Source organism: Thermobia domestica, chromosome 1 (assembly GCF_964235325.1).
Source record: "Thermobia domestica chromosome 1, izTheDome1.hap1.1, whole genome shotgun sequence".
Taxonomy (NCBI): domain Eukaryota; kingdom Metazoa; phylum Arthropoda; class Insecta; order Zygentoma; family Lepismatidae; genus Thermobia; species Thermobia domestica.
In genome coordinates, this window is record NC_137454.1 from 378,788,001 (window position 1) to 378,810,024 (window position 22,024).

Consider the following 22,024-nt stretch of genomic DNA (forward strand, 5'->3'; position numbering starts at 1 on the left):
TCGGAGTGATATTCGATTCAAGGTTATCATTCATTCATCACATCGAAAACATCATAAAGAGTGCCAACAAAAATCTTGGTCTCATTTGTCGTTTTAATAAGGAATTTCGTAAACAATCCAATTTTAGATTTCAACTAGAATGTGCTTGTGTTATTTGAAACACTAATATAGAAAGTACTTTAAAACATAGAAACGGTTTAGTATATATATTGATTTATTGAAAGATTTCTTAAATTATTTCAAAATTATTGTCAGAACTATTGAAATTATTAATGTGAAAGAAAATAGGTCCAATGCAGAATATCTGGAATGTAAAAATATATGCATAAAAAACAGATACATTTAATACTTTATTGATTAAACAAGTAATAGACATCAAGACTTTGATTTTTTTCACAAAATTGTGAACAATAATATTGATTCTGTTTAGATAAATTCCGATATAGTATTAGAAGTTCCAACATTCACAACTATAATTTCTAATAGTAATATATTTTACTACACGAAGGTACCATTGACAAACTACATAAATCTGTTGTATGGCGAATGTGTTCTTCAATAATATTGAATCGGTTGCTCAAGATATTTATATGTTTGGAATGTGTGAAAATGATTTTAGACGTTTATGCAAAATGATGAATGTAGACCAGGAAACAAGGGAATACTCGGTGTAAAAATATGTGTATATATAAAACGTAATTTGTTGTAAACTTTTATATAATATTCTTGTATAAACGCAATATTGTAATTTGACATCATTCCTGTTACGTCGAAATAATGAATGAATAACACATGTATAGTGATAGAAGAACGAATAATAAAATAATTTTTTTCTCCTACTCCATTACTTGGTTCACCCTGCTCTATATACAGATAACTTGCACTGGTCAACAAATTTTCGCTTTTTATTTTTTACAGAAACGAAAGTAGCCAATCTTTGTAGATTTTGAGGAGCTGAACACGAATATCACACTTAAAATTACCTGGTAGCTCAGGGTTGCCAGTAAATGTGGAATTTACCTTTAAAAAATCATGTTTTTCACATTTATTTTGTTAGGTTTTACTCAGGAACGTATAATTACGTCCCTATTTGTCGTTCCGGAATGTGTTATACCTCTTTCCATTCGTCGATGACCGTACTTTCTGAAACTTTAACAATCATTCCGGTAACCGTACCGTTGGGAAATTATATACCCATATATTCAAAAATATCCCTGTTTTAGAGGAAAATCCGATTTTATTCATTTTTTTACTGGCAATCCTACAATAGTAAAATTATAATTTATATTTGAAAAGTAACCTGTCAATATTGGGAATGCTTTATGCAAATGTCGAACTGTGAATGAGCCGAACAATTTATGAGCCGAACTGTGAAGAAAAACATTATCCTTTCTATCAAAATGCCGAAATTTTCCCTACCTTTACGACATGTACATTAATTAAAAATGTAATATTGACTTCCGTATGCCGAACAGAAATATAGGACAATACATTCAAACAATGTAACTATCATTTCGGTAGTCTGTACTGGGGTGGGGGATTTTATGTACTGAAATATTGCACGAAAAATTCCCTTTCTGCAAAAGTCCGTCTTCTTTTCTGCCTACAGCTGGCAATCCTGCAATAAATAACTGCACTGGTAATCCTCGGATAAATATAATCATAAAATATACGTTAACACCAACAGTTTATATTCTATTCACATCCACACAAAAAAAAAAAAAATGTTTTTCCCATGGGATGACCATAATGTCAAGAAACTTCTAAGGGGTAAATGTCAAACGTACTTAGGGAACATGAATTGCGTTGTTGTTATAACCCGAGATTACTAATGCTATTTTTTACCTCTTATTACTAACTATGCGTAAAACTGACGCATACATCCAAAAATGCGTTAAATATAAGGCAAAAGTAAATAATAAAATGATATTAATATTGAATGTATTTTATTGCATTACAATACTAACATAAACAACTTATTATGAGATATGCGTAAGCGGTTTTTTGATTTATGTTCTACACTACCTTGCCATACAAAATTATGTGCTTAGTATAAAAGCTAATTTAATTTTATGCTGATATTACGTATACAAATTTTTCCATGAAAACAGAAATATTTGTCTTACATTAAAAGGAAGGTTTTCAGACTGTCCATACATTATCAGTTTCATTCACTCCTCACGATCATTTTAACAGTTTGGGCAAAATTTCCTTTGATGATCATCACATATTGGCTTCTTGCATTTTGTATAGTATCTTGTAGTGAATTGCCGTTTCGAGTAGTGACACAAAGCAGTATTTTCGGTTTCCTTTTTCAGTGACTGGCTCGGCTTGCTGTTCTTCTGTTATCCCCAAGAGCTTAGTCAATGTAACTTTAAGCTCTCCGCTTATAGATGGTGTAGCAAGTCGTTGCTCTTGCCAAGGTGCAACCAATTGCTTGTGTAATTCTGTCATGAAATACACTCTTGAAAAAGGACTTGTAGTTTCTTCTTTGCATCTTCGAAAGAACTGATTACAATATATAACATAAGCATTAATTCCTGCAATATTTAGCATATCATAAAACATGCAAAGTGGCCAACGTCTTGTTTTCCTGCTCTATTCATGTCTGCACACATGTGGTCAAAAGTGTCCACTGCCCCTTTTGTTTGGTTATATGTCAGTATTAGCTCAGGTTTGTTTGATGTCTTATCTACGGACGGTCCATCGTGCATGGTTGACAAGAGCAAGACTAACTTATTTGGCTTAAGTTTAAATAATACTGCTGTGAGTCCTTCCGCGAACAGAAACATAAAACTATTCACTTCTCTGTTACGGAAATGCACATCAACAAACTCCGGTGGCAATTCGCGCTTATTGCGTTTTTTGGTTCCAACAGCAGTTAATCCATACTCAGAACGAAGTTCCTGGAAAAGGGGCACGCTCGTAAACCAATTATCCCTTGTTATGTTTTGGTTGGTATTTTTGACGCATTTGACAAGAGATTTTACAAAATATCTCGTAGGTCCAGGACAAATGTAAACTATGTTTTTACTTGGAATTTTCCATTCGGATTTGGTGTGAGAAGTCTCCCATCGCCACATTTCCTAGTGATTCCTCTTCCTCAAGGCAAAGAACCGTTGAAGGACTCACTCCATCCAATTGTGTTGAAGACTCATCTTCTTTAGAAATTTTACTCTTCTTTACATTGCCATGAGTTTCGTTTCTTCATTGATCGCTCTGCCTCACGAATATTCTCCACAGTTATGTTTTCAGTTTCTGATTCACTCGGTACGTAAGTTGGATCCACATCACTATTGTCAGACTAAAATTATTCTTCAAGACAATCCTCCTCGCTTCCATCACCGCCATCTATTTCATCAAGCATACGAATTATTCGTTCCTTCTCACTCATAGTCATTCGGTAATCTAAAAAATGAAAAAAGGAAAGGCCTCATAACTATAGCATTCTTTTCAACTTATGTGAGCATATTGCGCTTGTTTTACGCAGGAAGATTCACTGTTAATCATACTACGTAAAACATTAGGTGTTATGTATAATCTCTTAATACTAACCATGAGTAAACTATACGTGCAACATTTTTTCTATAAATACTAACCATGCGTAAAATCGACGCACTAACTTATAAATAAGCACCTGTTGCGAGCTGTCCCGCTGCAAAAATGAAACACCACTTGCACGAACACACAGCCAAATGAGCGGAGGTAGCACTGGTAGTAGGTTAGTAAACTTTGACATCAGGGTGGGAAACAACACTAAAATTTTAGTGACTATGCGTAAAATTTACGCAGTATTAGTAATCTCGGAATAATAGCAATATAAAAAGAAGTGTAACATCGGTTTTGCTGCTGTCGTTAAGCAAGTTGCACTTGTTGGATCTGGCAACTATGCGTAAAGCTCACTCATGTGCCCACGATCCAATCACCTGATCATTCGATAGGCTGAGACTTGTCGGCGGCGTGCGTGTGTGTGTCCGCGCTCTTTTACTGTACTGTAATATGTCTTGGTTGAGAGGTGATTGGTGGTGAATGTATATACAGTAAAGTATTTGCATTAAACTGTGAGTGTTTGTGTTATTTGAACGAGTGTCGGTTTTCATGAAAATGCCCCGCACCTGCAAGAACAATCCTGATACCTTTTATTACATTTGTGCAGACGCTATTTGTGGTAATTGAAGGCGACCACTTACTGATGTAGTACAGAAAGCCTATTCATTGTATTTCGGTTGTCGAGTGGGAGACCAAGACAAATCTTGGGCTCCACACGTGTGTTGTACGTCGTGTTCTTTCGTACTAAATGCTTGGATGCATGGGAAAAACGTATCCATGAAGTTTGGCGTACCTGCTATTTGGCGTGAACCCACAAATCATGTGTCTGATTCCTATATTTGTATGACGCCGCATTTGAAGAAAGGAATCAATACCAAAAGGAAGAGAAATATCGAATACCTTGACATCCCATCTGTAATTCGCTGTGCCTCATGGACAAGGACTGCCAATTCCTGTTCCCCCAAACGCAACATCAAGCAGTAATAGCAAGAATGCTGATCCTACACATCCAGCCGAAGAAGTGTATCCATCCACCAGTGTTGTTGATCCTTCATTTACGCCATCTTCATCCAGCGAAACACACAAAATCACACAACGTGAACTCAGTGATCTGATTAGGGATTTAGACCTACCGAAGTGTAAAGCTGAAGTGTTAGCCTCACGACTGCAGCAGTGGAACCTTCTAGCTGAAACAGTGCAAGTGTCAGTTTTTCGGGATCTTCAGAAAGAACTTGAGAACCATTTCAGTACTGAAGGTGACATTACATTCTGCAGTGATGTTGAAGGTTTGTTTCATGACCTACATATTTCATACAAACCGGACGAGTGGATACTATTCATAGATGGTTCCAAAACAAGCCTGAAGGGTGTACTGTTACATAATAATAACGAAAGACCGTCCATCCCTGTCACATATGCTGCTTTAGCGAAAGAATCCTACACTACGTTGAAATCTGCTCTACGCGTCATTAGCTACAATCAGCATGAATGGCTAGTATGTGGAGATTTCAAAGTAATTTCGATTTTGTTGGGTTTGCAAGGAGGTTATACTAAGTATTGTTGTTATATATGTGAGTGGGACAGTCGCGCAAGAGATAAACACTATACACGAAAGGAGTGGCCTTTAAGAACAGCTCTGATTCCTGGCTCAAAAAATATTGTCAATGAACCTCTAGTGAACCCTCAGAAAATTGTTCTCCACCACTGCATATTAAGTTGGGACTTATGACAGCGTTTATAAAGGCAGTGAACACGAATGAAGCAGCATTCGGATATTTGTGCATGAAGTTTCCCTACTAAGTACAGAGAGGATCAAACAGGGAATATTCATTGGTCCACAGATACGCCAGCTCCTAAATGACCCTGACTTTGAGGCCACTCTAACCCCTGATCAGCTGCATGCGTGGCGTTGTTTCCTTAATTTCACCACATTGTTCTTGGGACCTTGTGGGGCGACAATTACAGTGATTTTGTGGATGAACACGGCGAGAGATTTCACAGGGATATTTCTCTCATGGAACATCGATACACGGGTCGGTGGACAGCTGCAATTTTGGCTGACTTCTGCTGGACGCTACAGAGGGATGCTCCAGACACAACCTACAAGAGGAAGGCAAAGAAACGGCGCATTCATTGAAGGTGAGTGCATTCATTATCCTAGGCAACACATTTGTGTACAACTCACTTTTGTGCAGCAATAACGAAGGTCCGAGGACCAATTTATTTTTTTTTGGCCAAAAATGTAGTAGACAGGGGAAATTTGCGGTATTTCAGTTCAAAGGATAATATTTATTCTCAGCTCGGTCTTCTTCATAGCATATAATGTTACCAGTCTTAGAATAACTTTTCCAGCATTCTTTCCAGTAATTTATTGCAGGATTGCCAGCTGTAGGCAGAAAAAAGACGGACTTTTGCAGAAAGGGAATTTTTCGTGCAATATTTCAGTACATAAAATCCCCCACCCCAGTACAGACTACCGAAATGATAGTTACATTGTCTGAATGTATTGTCCTATAGTTCTGTTCGGCATACGGATGTCAATATTACATTTTTAATGTACATGTCGTAAAGGTAGGGAAAATTTCGGCATTTCCGTGGAAGGGATAATATTTTTTTCACAGTTCGGCTCGCTTCGATCATGACGACATTTGCATAAAACATTCCCAATATTGACAGGTTACTTTTCAAATATAAATTATAATTTTACTATTGCAGGGTTGCCAGTAAAAATAAAAAATCGGATTTTCTTCTAAAAACGAGATATTTTCGAATATATGGGTATATAATTTCCCAACGGTACCGGTTACTGGAATCATTGTTAAAGTTTCAGAAAGTACGGTCATCGATGAATAGAAAGAGGTATGACATATTCCGCAACGACAAATAGGGACGTAATTATACGTTCCTGAGTAAAACCTAACAAAATAAATGTGAAAAACATGAATTTTTTAGGTAAATTCCACATTTACTGGCAACCCTGAGCTACCAGGTAATTTTAAGTGTGATATTCGTGTTCAGCGCCTCGAAATCTATAAAGATTGGCTACTTTCTTTTCTGTAAAAGAAATCCACTGTAGATCAGTGTTATTAGATTCAGGAAAGCCTTGTGCTATAGAAGTAACACACTAGTATTATAAGAGAGATAGAGGAAATAATAGACCCATAAGAATGATGGTCGCTGATTTGAAATATGTCTTAAATCCATTGCAATTTAGAATAATTATCTTAAGACGTCTTAAAAAGAAATATTTTTATCAACTGAATTGTATGCTTATTTTTAAAGTAATACCAACCGTAACGATGTTTTGACTATAAGTTTGTCCTTTATTCATCTAACATACAGTCTATAATTGAATTCAGTCTTGATTGATACAATGGACGATAAGAAAATATAGGACTGACCTAAGTAACACGGTTCTGGATTTAGAACAATGATTTAAATTGGGAAAGAAGTAAGATGCTACCGTAGCTACTTAAATGAATCATTAACCTTTTAACCTCATATGACAAGAAATTGTCAGGCAATTAACTTTCAGCTCTCGACTAAATTGTCGAAAATTTATCACGAGTTCACTGTCCTCCATACAAGTACATGTTCTTCATTTCATGTGATGGGGGCTCATTTTCCTTTCAATATCCCTTCTATATATAAAAAAATATATATGAAATATGCAGTACTCATGTGCTTTGGCCTTCCCAGCTCTTCTAGTGGGCTACACGCATTTCTTTGGTTCACAGGTTTCTTGGTTCGATTCCTGATGGAAGAGCATTGCACACATTAGATGATTCTCATTCCAAGTTGAAATGTAACTCCCTTATTATGTAGCATCAAAGTTGAAAGAGGACGCAAAATTTCAATAAAGAAGTAAGCATACAAATAATTGCGTTCTATTTCTTAGTGAAGAACTGACGAAAAAAGCAATTAGCAGTGAAAACAGTTTAGGATATACCTCTTCATTTACTTTTGTATTTTAAGTCTACTATAGCCAGGTATAAAAATTTGAGCATAAAAATCTAATAGTTTATTTTTAAAAATACTTCTTGTAACTATTCTCTCCTATACATTTATTAGAATTTAAATGTGATTCGTCAGTATCAGTAGCGGCTTTTAAAAATGAATTGCATGATATAATCGTAGGCTATAAGATGCGAGAATTTTGTTCGTAGTTTTGGCAGTGATGCAACAAATAAGAATCTAATGTACTAAAAGTTTTCTTTGACTTAATACAACATAATTGTGATTATCAATGATAGTACATTTTTAAGAACTTACAAATTAACCGTAGGCCCAAGGTACATTCTAGCAAAGATTCTGTATAAGGATGCTGTTTTCATGCTGATAGATTTTACTTTTATTCCTAGTCACATTTTGTCAGTCGCAGTTGTATGAAATTGGATATATGTATTGATAGGTTGATATACTAATACTTAGAAAAACACTTGAAACATGCAATACCTTTATTACTTATGATCATATAAACATCTTCCAATGAAATATTATAAAATTGTTAACGTTATAAGACCTAGAAGGAAACTATTTTTTATGAGTGTTTAAGAACAAGTTATTTACAAAGTACAATTACCATAAATTATTTTGTATGAAAATATATTTCATTAATTTACACAGTAGCAATTAAGAGTGGGTATAGTAAAATTTCAAAGAAATCTTTTTGAAGCTATTTATTAACAATACAGATACATTTATAAATCACTTTACGTTTGTTGTTAAATGCAAAACAAGTAATGATGTAATAATACAAAATAACATTAAACGCACAACAAGTTAAAAGTATAGTTAATATCATTAAAAATTTTACAAAATATTTAAAAGATACTTAATTTTAATACCAAGCCTTCATATAAGGACTACATACTATGTGGCACACTAAAATATTTGGAAGAAATACACAAAACCGTTTTATACATATAATGATCTTAACATATAATTGGATTTACTTTGTTTGCCCTACTGATCTTGTTCATGTTTTCTTCTATATACATTTTGTAGTTTGTTCATATTTTTTAAAAGCTACATTAATAGTTGGTAAAGGCACTACATTAAGCACCCTCGACAAAGTGTATTTAATCGAATTTATAATTTACAGAATTTTATACATGTATAAACAAAAACAAAAACAAAAAACAGGCATAGAAAATAATTACAACTTTTTGCAATCTTAAAATGATCATCTAACTCCCACTTTTATGATGCAATCTTAGCCTTAGAGAATAAGCTAGCATCTATACATCCTAAAAATATTTCATAAGTTAAACTGCGAGTTGTCTATACTGGCACGTTCTCACTGGTACGCAATACTATGAAGAAATATAGATAACTAAAGCAAAGATTATTTTATATAAATGGTGTCTGTCATAATTGGAATATTGGTCCACTCAATTATTCAGGTAATATTCCAGGATCATTGAATGCCTCTTATGCCCCTTCCAGTAGCATTGTCACTATATTTATATAAATTTATATCACACAAATATGACATTTGTTAAAAGCAAAGTCTTAAACAGTTACGCTGCTCACAGTTGGTAGCAATGCTGTAGCAAAAATGAAAACGAATACAGTGATAACTATAAAGCAACTTTTCAGCCTGGGATAATGTTGACTACAAATAGAATGAAATCATTCAGAATTGGTGCTTCAGTATTTTGTACAAAATTTGAATTTTGAATACCAGAAAATTATTCTTTTTGTGACAGTTAATAATCCAAAACATTATCTTTAAGTACTTTTAATCTGTGTTTATATTCTTATACTTATGGAAAACTCCATTAATCAATTCACACAATCACAACACTTGTTATGATTAAAACAGACTTCGTTGTCAGTTGTTTACTTACTTACCGTTGCCATGTTTGAAAGATTATGGAGAAACTAAGTAAACCATCATACTATTGCAAAGCTGAAATGTGAGTTTTAGCTTTTCTAATTTCATAATTAGGAAACTTTTAACTATTCTTCAAAGCTTGGTTCACTTTATGGTTCAATATATTTTAAAAATTGTTCATCACAACATAAAAAGTTCGTATCTACATTCTTGATACCGTTTACAAAAGTTGTAACATTGTATTATTATTCCTCACAATCTAACTCATATCCGATTGTAAATAATAATAATTGTAAATAATTTAAAAACTTTCGTTTAATTTCAGTCAGCATTACCAATTTCATGTAAGCCATTTGTAAAACTAAGAAATGAATTCTTTAAAAACAGCTCCACTAAGACTTCCTACAAACATGAACTCTATTAGCAATCTGTAAAGGAGGCGGTAGATGATAAAACAGACTAACTCCCAGATAATCCCATCCAATACAAGCATTGCCGTTACAAAGAAAAATAATAATAAAAGAGCATTCTTTTGGAAAGGATACCCTTCACATGGAGCTTTTTTTTTTTTTTTGGCTGCACCCATTAAACTCACCCACTCCTACTACTACACTTGAAATTCCAATTAAATGATGGCCGTTCATGTTATATTGTGCCACATTGCTAAGTATGTCAATCAAATGTACTAACATAAACATTTCTTCTTACCTATTTCCAACCTAATTGTTTGCCAAATCGTTATTATTTACTATCTTCCAGGGCTTTTGTTGAAGTATCTTTACGTAGTGGCGCTATTCTAATTTTTTAACAACTGGTTATATAATTATATATATATTCATAGCGAGAGAGACAAGTGAAGATAGAGTCCTGTGATGAAATTAGGTACCATTGCGAATATTTTGAAAGCAAATCATCCAAAATAGATGGTTGTCTAAACACCTTAATCCAGCAATGAATCGACAATTGTTGATAACGGTATGTTTCAAATATAAATAACCCTCACCAGTACATCTATAGTGATCCCAGTTTTTATTTTTGATATCTGAGCACTTGAGATTAAGAAATAAACGCTTATACCTTGTTAAGAGTGATCATATATTTAAACCTTTAACTGTAAGAATTTCTAAAAACAAAGATGGTTTAACTATAATTTACTGTTCCTGAGTATAACTGCGTAAATTTTACTGTTACAGGTATGTATGGGTACAACAAACGGTTCTGCGAATTGGATATATTGCAACAACAGTTTCTAGCGGACCGGTGTGAACGGCTGAATAGCACCACTATCTTTACGTATAATTCATTTAATTTAATTTATTCTATAAGAGGTAATTCATTTCAATCTAGTCGTTGTATAAAATGAAAGAAAGCTTTTAGAATTAAAGAAAATGGCAGAAAGAAACACTTAAACAAGATAAAACTGGCTAAGAAAAACTGGGGAAGGAATAAGACGACATAACGAAATAAGCAGGCGTTTTCAGTCTATGATTAGACAGCATGGACAGGTAGTATTCACCATAGAAACAATCGACTACGAGATCAGTACTTTTGCTGCCTGTTCCATTGCTATTACTAAACGTTACCATTTCTATCCGCTCCACCTTATTTCGGTGGCATTGTCCTGTGCTGCAGCTCTGTTGAAAGTGAGATAATGTGATGAGGAACGGCCTATAGTGAGGGTATCTAGCTTGATAGTTTGCGCTTATGCCAACTGTATTGGACTCAAACCCCGATCGAGATTTGGAACTCATGTTAGTAATAGGTCCTGCCCTTTACACCTCGTTATTGCTTATGAATGTAGACCACAAAATATCTAAACGCTTTCTAGTTTAATTCTTTTTCTCCATATGACACGAATTAAGTTTAGTCCAGGAACTTGTGATGTCACAGAAAATCCTCTTTGATATAACCGCTATCGATGTATTGATGAAAATACGCCGACACTTTGGTCATCTAGGAGATAGGTCTTCAAGAGATATCTTGTCTGAGCTCTGAAATAAGCTCAACTCAGAAAATAACATAAAAAGTCATGAATATTTGTACGGAAAATAAGTTACGAAACTCAAATCATGAATATTGATATACGACTACTAAAATCCCAGGGCAAAAGCAGCTCTCTTAACATAAACAATGGAATAGAAATTTGTGACAATTCGATGAATAATATAAACTACTTCTACTCACAACGAAGGCAGATTTAAAATAAAATTGATACAACTCAAATATACTCCAATTAACAGATAACTTTGAGAATCCCTATTAATAGAGAATGCTGTCAATCATGCAAATTCTTGATAGTTCAAAGTTTTCATTATAGGTTCTACAGTTTGAACTGACTCCCGGCCTAGCATCAATCTAAAGCGTTTTTCACAGTCCTTTGCACCTTTCAAAAACAAACCGCGTAACTTGATGCTGTATCACTGCGCGCACGACTCTTTGCTGATTGGTGAAAAGGAAATTGTTTCGTCTGTTTCCCGCAATATTTCTGCTGCAGCACGTGCATGTATTTCTGCTACTGCGATGTGCATTACTCGTCTCACACCATCATCGCAGCAGGTAACTCTCACACCATTGCCGTCATATAGGGCAAAATACCCAATACTATATAATCCCCCTCCTTTAAGAGCAACTGAACATTGTTATTTTTCTCCAAACCGTAATTATAGATGAAATTACAATGAGTTATGTCAAATTATCAACTGACCGATAAAGAGATGGCGCTGGTATGTAACAGCAAGATTATTATTTCTTTTAATCTTTTTCATCTTTTACCTAAATCATTACGCATATCCATGAAAAACAGATGGTACTTTTCGCCCTTTCGCCCTTAAGTTCAATTTATTGATGTGCTTTCTTACATTGTATAGCATGCGAATGTACAAATACTAACTTCAGTACTACAAAGTAAGTAAATAAATATTCTATGAGAACATGAAAATTAGCTATTATAGGTCTTAATTTTCTTCAAGTGAATTGAACAACGTTGATATCGTTTGATAATTTATTTGCTTTTCTTCTGCACTTACGGGTTTGCCTTGTTTATGTTTAACAGAATAACTCGGAGCAGCAGGTAACTTGCTGGCTTCCTTGAGCGGCATCTTTAAATTGTGGCGCGCACTTCGTGTGTTTTGTCATTTGTTGTAACAGTTCTCTCTTACAAATTCGATTTTGGTTCAAGATTTCGATCCCATATAGATACATACTTTGAGTCGAAACCTAAATGTTCTTACTGTGCCTTAACAATACATTAATTACCATAATACATTGCATTTGTTGTGTACTATTTGCTCATGGAAGAATAAACAGTTATTAGTCTCATTTTCAATGTTGCTAACTCATAGTTATTTTTCTGTTTTTCACAATGTCAAACAGTTGTGTCATTTCATGAAAATGGGCTAAGAAAATGATAAAGAGAAATCAAGTAAACTCGCTGTTCTTATTGAAGATAATAACTTCATATAGTGTTTCAGATCTTTGTTTGACCTTTCATTAGAGATAAGGAAATAGTCAATTAAAAAGAGAGAGAGTGTGAGGGGGATAGAGAGAAGTTAAAGAGAATAAAACCTGTTTTAGTGATTCATTACGAAGTAATATGAGGCTATTTTTTTGTTATAATTTGTATATCGCGTTTTTAAAATGCGATCTGAACAAATGACCATTTAAAAGATGCAAAAACCGAATATTCGGTGCCAGAAATTAAATAATGCAATGAAATGAAAGGAATCTTCAACATTTAAGATTTTTTTTTAATATTGGATAGGAATGTTCATAACTTTTGAGTCTTATTTTTTCTGGCTGCAGTGAAATTAAGAGGAGTACTATGTGCATGTTAAATAATGTGTCTTTATTCCTATGTAAAATCTAAAAAGTTTCTTGGAATTTGTTGAATGCTATGTCGATAGAGTCTTCATACTCTCGTGACTGATATTAGTTTATAGCGCAACTTTTCTGTTAGATATCAAATGAAAGGATAAGTCACGAGGATTCAAAATATATTTTATATGTATTTTATTACATATAACAAAGGAAATAAAATAATAAATTTTCTATTCAATAAATAAGTAAACTCAGCAGTTTTCAAGTTCTTACAGAATGAACAATTGATTGTTCCAAACACTCGCTCGCCTATAATGGAAACGTACAAGGAGCTCAATTTTGAAATGAAATTTTTCGAGTTTTACGTCCCACAATTATACAGGCTAGGCTAAAGGAGACGGTGATGATGAAAACATGAATGAAATGTTGGAATGAAGTGGGAGGAAACTGAAGGACCCAGAGGAAACATATGCAGACGTGAGCCACCGCAGCCCCCCAAGAACTCAACTTTGAATAGAAATCGCGAGTACAACTGCACATGTTTCTAGATCCGATAATTAACTCCTTTGTGGCTATATGATCCGCGTACTCATTGTCGGGCGGGAGACCCGCGTTCGATTTCCGGACGAAATTCATGTAATTCGGATCACTCGTTCGGCTGTAGGTCCAAATCTTATAGAGCCTTGTTATTGAAGGGGACAATAAACTTTAATCCATCGATTCAACCATAAATCTGCTAGTAGGAACACTAAGTCATCATGTAATAGTGGCTCTGAATCCTAACATTTTAGGTAGATTCGCAGCTAGAGGAAACGTTAGGAGTGGGGATATTAAGTTTTAGTTGTATTTTACACTGGTAGAAGAACTTCAACGTTCTGCTCTTCCTCCTGATGCGTGTCTGCGTTTACAAAGTAGTTCAAAGATTCAGGAGAGCAGTGCGTACGCCACTGCAAACGAGAGAAAATGGTTCCTGATTCTCTTATCACAAGCCGATGCCATTTTATTTTTAATCTCATTGTTTCCCCCCTTCAGTTTGTTTATTCATTTCTTAGCACAAATTTGCATATAACATTTTTTATTTAATTAGTTGGCAACATTTCTGCACTGCAGTCTGCTTTGTTTATAAGAGGTGCAAAGCTTCGTGAAAATCAGAGTAGCATGTAGCAAATTTGTGTTTTAAAACTACTCTACAGTATGTGTCGATCTGTTGCAATTTAAAAACTCAATTTTTGTATTAGAGTTCCTTCGTGGTTAAGCGGTTAGCATGCGCGCCAAAGGCGATTCCCGGCGGAAGCTCATGTGGTTCGGATTCCACGTTAATCAGTAGATCCACGTCTCATATAGCCTTTCTGCTGAACGGGACGTAAAACTCAAAAATCAATCAATCAATCATTTTTTGTATTGGGTAAAAGCAGTGTCATAACTACATTTCAGCATTAGGAATGTAAAAAGTAAACTATTTAATCATGATTTAAGCACATAGCACATAGTGAGCCAATTGACTTGAGGGATCAACTGGTCATCCTGAAAATGAACAGTCCCTTTGCCTAAAGACATCTCCGTTTAGTTTACATATCGATGTCTTCCCGACGAAACAATTGTGTAATTTCTTCTAGATGTCAAGCGGCAGCATTTCAAATATTTAACTCGCTCTTTTAAAAAGTTGATCATTTTCAACTGTGTCACTTTCCTATTCAACAAATGACACATCTCTGAATATTTGAGAAATAACTTCTAGACTCAAATTAAATAATTTTGTTTCTTCTTAAACCTTTTTGAGGCAATTTTAGAGAAAAATAATAAAAAAAAAGATTTCCACTACGTATTAAAATGATAATTCAACCCAATATTTATTAGTTAAACTGTTTGCAAGTAATTTCTGTACAGAAATATTTTATATCTGTTATAAATTTCTTGCAGTCTGTGTATTCTTAAGTTTCTTAGCTCGTGTTTGTTGGATATCATTCATCTTAGACAACAACGGGTATAGGAGAACAATGAGTTTATTGTGTATGTTTTGTCTAGCAACGCATCCTCATCGCTATTAGAAATATATTAAGAAAGCTTCAAACACATTTATATTTATAATATTTGTTATAGCAGTTATTCCAATTTGACTCTATTTTCATCGATCGAAGAATAGTGCGACAATGATCCTTCTAATATTAAAGTAATGTGAAATTTTAAGTTTCAGACGAAGATAATCTACAAACATAAGCTAGTAATCCCGTGAATAAGGTTAACGTTCACGAAAAAAAAAGAAAGAAATTCCATTACTTTTCACTAATTTTGACTTTTGTCGCAGTAGGAAAACCAAATAGTTAAACGTTCTTACTGAAACGCATACCTATAAGCAACAGTGAATTTTAATTTAGCAACTAATTATAGAATTATGTCACTTTACCACATCATTTCATCCACTATTTTATATAGTTTGTTTTAATATCATAAGTCCTCAAATATTATATAAGATTATTTGGAAATAATGTTATTATTCTGACATGAGTTTTTTTTATTTTGTTAATTCTCTTTATCCACTTTTATGACATGAGTTAGAATCTATGTTTCGTGGGAATTTAACTCACAGAGCCTTATTCCGTAACAACCTACGCACTGTTACAACACAAAACAAAGCAAACAATGAAATCAATAACTGATGTGCTGACTATCGTTAATTAAATACTAATGTTGCGTTGCTTGGGCGTAAAAGACTATGAAATGCACCCCCCAGTTTAGCACGGAATCAATAATTTATAATTTCTCTTAGCCAGGATATTCCACAATAAAGGAAAAAGTTCTATTATAGTCCGCGTCACCCGAATTGGCGTGTGGCATCAGCCAAGCAGCTAGAAGTGCGTTGTTACTAAACCTTCAGAGAGAAATCTAATCATTCCTAATTGATTCTTTTCGTATTTGTGGACAATTATGAATGATTAGATTCCCCTCTGAAGGTTTAGTAGCAGCGCACTGCGAGCTTATTGGTTGATGCCATACGCCAATTCGGGTGACGCGGACTATAGTATTACAGTGATACATCTTCCTTCCAGTAAGATATACTGGAAGGATGTACTTAAACCTCAACCCACAAAGTGAGGGTGGTGTATATATTCCCTGAAAGCTTGAGTCAAGGTAAGATAAAAACTAGTTACCAAAATTGGGGAGGTCTCAACTATTCCGCTTGAGGGCAGCATGTTATTGAATTTTTATTAAAATCTTTACACGTGTCCATGAAGATTGTGTTGATATTTTGACCTACCGCTATTTTGCACAGGCTTATCGTATTGTCGAGAGATGATTTATCTTTTTTTATATTTAACAGCAACTTCTCTAGGATATGCAAGTTGACTCCCCTTTCCATATAAAAATTTTGAGTTGGACCCCGTCTGGAACCCTGGAACAATTTATTTTACTTTGATACGTTGTATTTTTGAAATGTCGAAAGGCATGTTTTTTTGTTCTCATATCTGTCTTACCGTTTCAGACTTTTCGGGGTTACAACGGACTTTATGGACAAGTTTAAAGATTTTAATAAAAATGAGTAACATGCTGCCCTCAAGCGGAATGCATGAGACCTCCCCACCGGTTTTGATCTTACCTTGACCCAATCTTTTAGGAAATATATACATCACCCTCACTTTGTGGGTTCAGGTTCAAGTACGCCCATAGTTAGTTTCATGAATACCTAATGTGTTTTTAATTTTTCTTGAAAATTTAATTTACTTTAAATTAAGTTTAATATTTTATTAGTTTTAATTAAAGAAGCCTTCTTTTCCACTGTTTGTTAGCCAATTTACAATTCGCAGAGTCCTAACAATAATAGAGATTGCATTATCCAATCTTCGACAGATGCAACAAGACAGTCTTGTACTGCTGAGGGTCCAGAACATTTTAAATTGTCAGCTGTTATTTTGGCAACATTTTTTTGTTCAGAAGGAATATAAACATCTCGATCTTTTAACCTTAAAAATTGGAAAACATCACAAGAACAATAAAAAGGGTTATGGTTTATATTCATCACAATAGTTGGATTCGATTCTTCAGTACCTATATTAAGCTCCCATGGTATCAGTTTAAAAGACGATATTTGATTATTCTCAACATCAATAGTTAAATTGCATGATGCAAATTTCAAATCCCTAGACTTAATTTCTTTGATGTCGTTGTAATTCAGATTTAGATGTTCTAAATATCTATGCCTATTTCGCAAATTCCAATCTATTTTTGATATTAAATTATTTGAAAGATCTAAGTGCCTCAAATTTGGAGCATTTAATCCCTCAATATATCTAATATGGTTGTTCGAAAAATCTAAATAAAGAAGGTTTTCAAAGTTACCACTCATATCAATTTCTAGCATATTATTCTTAGCAAACGATATTTTCTGAAATGAAAGAAGAGAAGTCAAGAATTCTTCAAAACAAAGTAAACTTTCATTGCACAGATTGTATGATAAATTAATTTCCACTACGTTCGAGAAATAAAACAATATACACGGAGAAACATATATTTTATTATGATTTAAATCAAGTATGCGTAAATTTGGTAAATTTAATAACGCTTTAGGAACTGTGATTAAGTTATTGTTATTCAAGTGTAAGATTTGAATACGATAAGTTCCACTGAATGTTTCATTGTCTAAATCAGTTAACTTATTATGACTTAAATCCAGGTAAATTAATTGAGGCAAATTTTGCAAAGTGGTAGGAGATATTTTGTTTAGCATGTTGTAGCTTAAATCCAAATATCCACTTTCTTCAAATATATCCAACGAAACAAACGTACCAACGAATGCGTTTTCATGTAAAACTGAGATTTTATTATGACTTAAATCTAGACTAACTAGGAAGCTGAGATTCTCAAAGGTATGAGATTCAATCTCTTGTAGTAAATTATAACTTAAATTTAAGCCTCTAATATTTCTCTGATCAAGAAAACTTGGTGTAATGTTGATGCCATTTCTACTAAGATCTAATTCCACTATCTCTGACTGGTTCTTCAGAATATTAGATGCAGTTGAGCCAAGACTGCAATTACTAAGAACGAAACGAGTAATGAATGCATTTAAAAACTCATTATTGTTTGTACCAGAAAGAATTGAGATTGGATTGTTGCTCAAAACAAGAAACTCTAAAGATGTCAGATTTCTGAATGCTTCCTTATCGATGTAGCTAATATTGCAAGAATGGATAATTAATTTTTCTAGTCTCACTAAGGGCGAAATAAATTTACCAATACTCTTGAAGTAGTTCTCACTTAGATTTAATTCCAAAAGGTTTTCCAGAGATTGAAATATATTTATTGGAAGAGTCTCTAAATTATTGTTGTCAAGATAAAGTACTGAAAGGCTGTGCAATCTATTAAACAACCCATTATTAAGTTCATGAAGTTTGTTTCCAGACAGAAACAAAAGTGCTAACTCTTCGATATTTTGAAATATTAATCTGGGTAAAGAATGCAACTCGTTATTTGACAAATCCAGTATTGTTAAATTCCGAGTATTTTGAAATATTTGTTCTGGAAGTTTACTTAAATTCGTGTTTGAAATATCAAATTCTTTTAAACTATCTGGCAAAAGAATATTAGGTAACTCATTTACATATACATCATATACAGTTATATCGTCTATTTCCATACCGTAAAATTCCTTGTTACTAAGTTTTAGTACATAGTTATTTGAAGTTCCATTTTCTATTGTAATATGCGTAAATATTGTAAAATGCGGTAGAGACTTCTGGAAAGAGATTATCTTCTCTCTTATCTGTGAACAATTGTAAAAATTTAAATATGTATGCGTGTAGTTGTTTTCTATGTCTGTAATTTTAGGTAAATTTCTAACCAGAACATCACTATGACAATTAAATATAACTTCGGAAGTAATTTCCCCATAATGAAGTGTAATTGTTATGGCATTAGGACAATAAATTTGCACTTCTTTCTCCGTTTCAAATAGTTTGCATTCTGGAAACTTCACTATTTGTTTAGATTTTTCACCACAACTGCTGTGATCGAAAGTTAGTACAAAGTAAATCAGAAAATTCATATAAAGAACTACCATCATAAATAGACAAATAGCAGCTAAATGATTCTCTAATGATTTCTGATTGACTGATATTTCTTCTCAGTTTGATATCGTACAGAGCTGAATAACTAATGTAGTCCACCGAGTTTTTACTATATTCTTGATCTTCGTTGACTCCTTTAACTATCTTCAACCTGCCAGTGCGTCTGAAGGAGTACAATCAGTGATCACGTAATACTCCTTACTGGTATTTCCCTCTGAAACAATAAAATAATACTTGTTTAGATTTGATTTATGCATTAATTTATTAAACACTTAATCGCTCAAATAATTGTAACAAGGTGTACGTATCACTTCAGTAACTTCCTGTTGTATATTACATTAGCTCATGGTATCCTGCATTACCTGAATATGCATTCATAGAATATAAACAAAATTGTATTAGATGTTCCCTAGAAATCATAACTCGAAGATCATTTTCCCAATCTGTATAGACTCCTTTTGATTTTGTCCGAAAGTAACAAATTATCGATTATTGTGCTGTTTGTAGTGAGATGTTCATTGACAAAATACCACGAAATTCATTAGTTAACTATCTTTTTCACTTTCAGAAACTTTTCGGAAGAAACATACACCATAATATGAAAAAAATGAATTGCGTAATATTTCATTCGTTTTCATGGGATTTCTTTTTATGAAATATTAATGCAATTGTTGGAGTAACTTTTGATGATTTTATTTTTATTGTAAAATTTATTATCTTTACACTTTGGTGTAAGAGAAACCCTTGAGACACCCCATGAAGAAAATTATTAAGAGATTGTTTTAAAATGCTGTATTGATACGTGGAACCATGTAAACCTTTGGCCACAGACAGACGAAAGACTGATATAAATTTAAAAGAGCTTTTTCTAAACGAAGTGAAGATCATGAAAATTGTAAATACGACGACGCTTGTAATTAATTATTTTTGCTATTAGAAACAACTCTCACTTCACCTCATATAACAATTTATAGATTTTCTCGATGAAAATTAATATTATATTGCATCCTTGCTAATTCGTATACAGATTATGGGCAAAATCACTTAAGTCCTATCGTATAAAGTCGACAAGAAAACAACTGCCTCCAAAACAATTATTCCCTGTTGCATTTATCCAAGAGAAATGGTTTATGTTATGATTATTATATATATGTTTTATGAAATATAAAATTGGGTTCCGAAATTCCTCTGTTTTAATTGGAGGTTCTGATACTTTGAAAGGAATACCCTACGGTTTAAAAAGTAACCAGACGAATGGACATCCAAAAGTTCCTTTCTTGAAATTAAGGGTTTACGAAGCGTGCAGAAGCTTAAGTTTGGACATTAATGTTTTCTTTGTGTAACACAGGACTTTTCTCTCCTCCTATCGTCGTTGAAAGAAAGAATCTGCAATAAATTGAATTATATTTGTATTTATTAATAACCATACAAATACGAACAAAAAAATTGAATATGTCTTTAGAATGGGACATTTTCCCAGAAACTTGTAACTACTATGTAATTTCCACCTTTGATTCTTCGAATACACTTCTCATACCTTTTCCTGCAATTACAAGAAAAATCTCTATTTGGGAATTTACTTTAAATATTTGAGAAAAATTCTGCTTAAACCCAAAGTATTAACTTCTACAGAAACAAGTATTTTTGATTTGCAACCCGTAAGAAACACAAAAAGCAATAATAAAACAGTGGAAACTTATTACAACTATTGTTGTGAGCAGCGAAAGCAGATAATGCTAAATACTCAGTGCTATCCAAGAGGATCGTCAACGAGTTTCAGCAACAAAATTTGGTTCCAGCCGAAACCTGAGTAGTTTCTTCTATGCAAAATAGAAAATATTTAATTTGAAAACTCTCGTACAAAATATTATACGAGTTGATACTCGTGAAACAAAATACCATTGGGCTTCGGACAGTTGAGTACTACGCCCGCAGACCACGAGTTGGCACATGTTAAGGCCACACATTTCTCATATTCTTAAAATGTCTCTAATTTTCAGTGATTTTGAGATATGGCCATTTTAATAGAACAATTACAAACTCACTTTTTTTATATAAATATCAAAACACACTGAAGTTTGAATCCCAAATTTCATTCCTCTAACCTTAAACGTATTACGTCACATGCCCACCATATTTTAAAAATTGCAGCCCCAATATCTTTTTACCCGGCTATTGTCTTCCCTTCTACAGGAAATATCAGAAAACGTCGGAACAAGTCTTTAATTATTTTTAGACTTAATTGCTAACTTTTTCATTTCTAACCTTAACGAATTACGAAATATAGTCATACAATAATAACAATAAACACCACCTTTTCTCTTTTCTTTTTGGGGTAAACATCAAATAACAATGAAAGACGTGTCTACTTTTCTTAAATATAAGTTAATACACGAAATGGCTGGACGCTAACCCTCCAAACATATGGACATTTTTATATAGTAATTTCCTGCCTTCCTCCCCATTTACAATGAATTTCCAAAATACTAGGACTGATCTACAAAGGCTGAAACTGATTATTGTACAGCAGTTTCCTTTGTTGCCGAATGCCGGCATGTTTGATAGTTGAAACGTTTAAAGAGTTATATTTCATGTATACTCTCACTAGGGGGAAACATTGTCGTATCGGTAGGTTGGGAGTAATCCTCTGTGTTTTAGACACTGCTTCCATTTCGCCTCACAACGTGCTGTATATATGCACACAATGGAGGTCACACGAGAACAACAGTATGGAGCAATACAATTTGGTTTCGCTTTT

General features: G+C 33.6%; 1 protein-coding gene across 1 annotated transcript; it reads right to left on the reverse strand.

The window, feature by feature from the left end:
- Positions 1 to 16,994: 16,994 nt before the first annotated feature.
- On the reverse strand, positions 16,995 to 19,462 carry LOC145682652 (uncharacterized). The gene has a single exon (XM_081754071.1). It carries the CDS (start codon positions 19,260 to 19,262, stop codon positions 16,995 to 16,997), a length of 2,268 nt encoding a protein of 755 aa, XP_081610197.1. The 5' UTR covers positions 19,263 to 19,462.
- Positions 19,463 to 22,024: the final 2,562 nt, after the last annotated feature.

Coding starts and splice junctions, on each gene's coding strand:
- LOC145682652 (XM_081754071.1), bottom strand. CDS start 19,262: ATGATGGTAGTTCTTTATATGAATTTTCTGATTTACTTTGTACTAACT.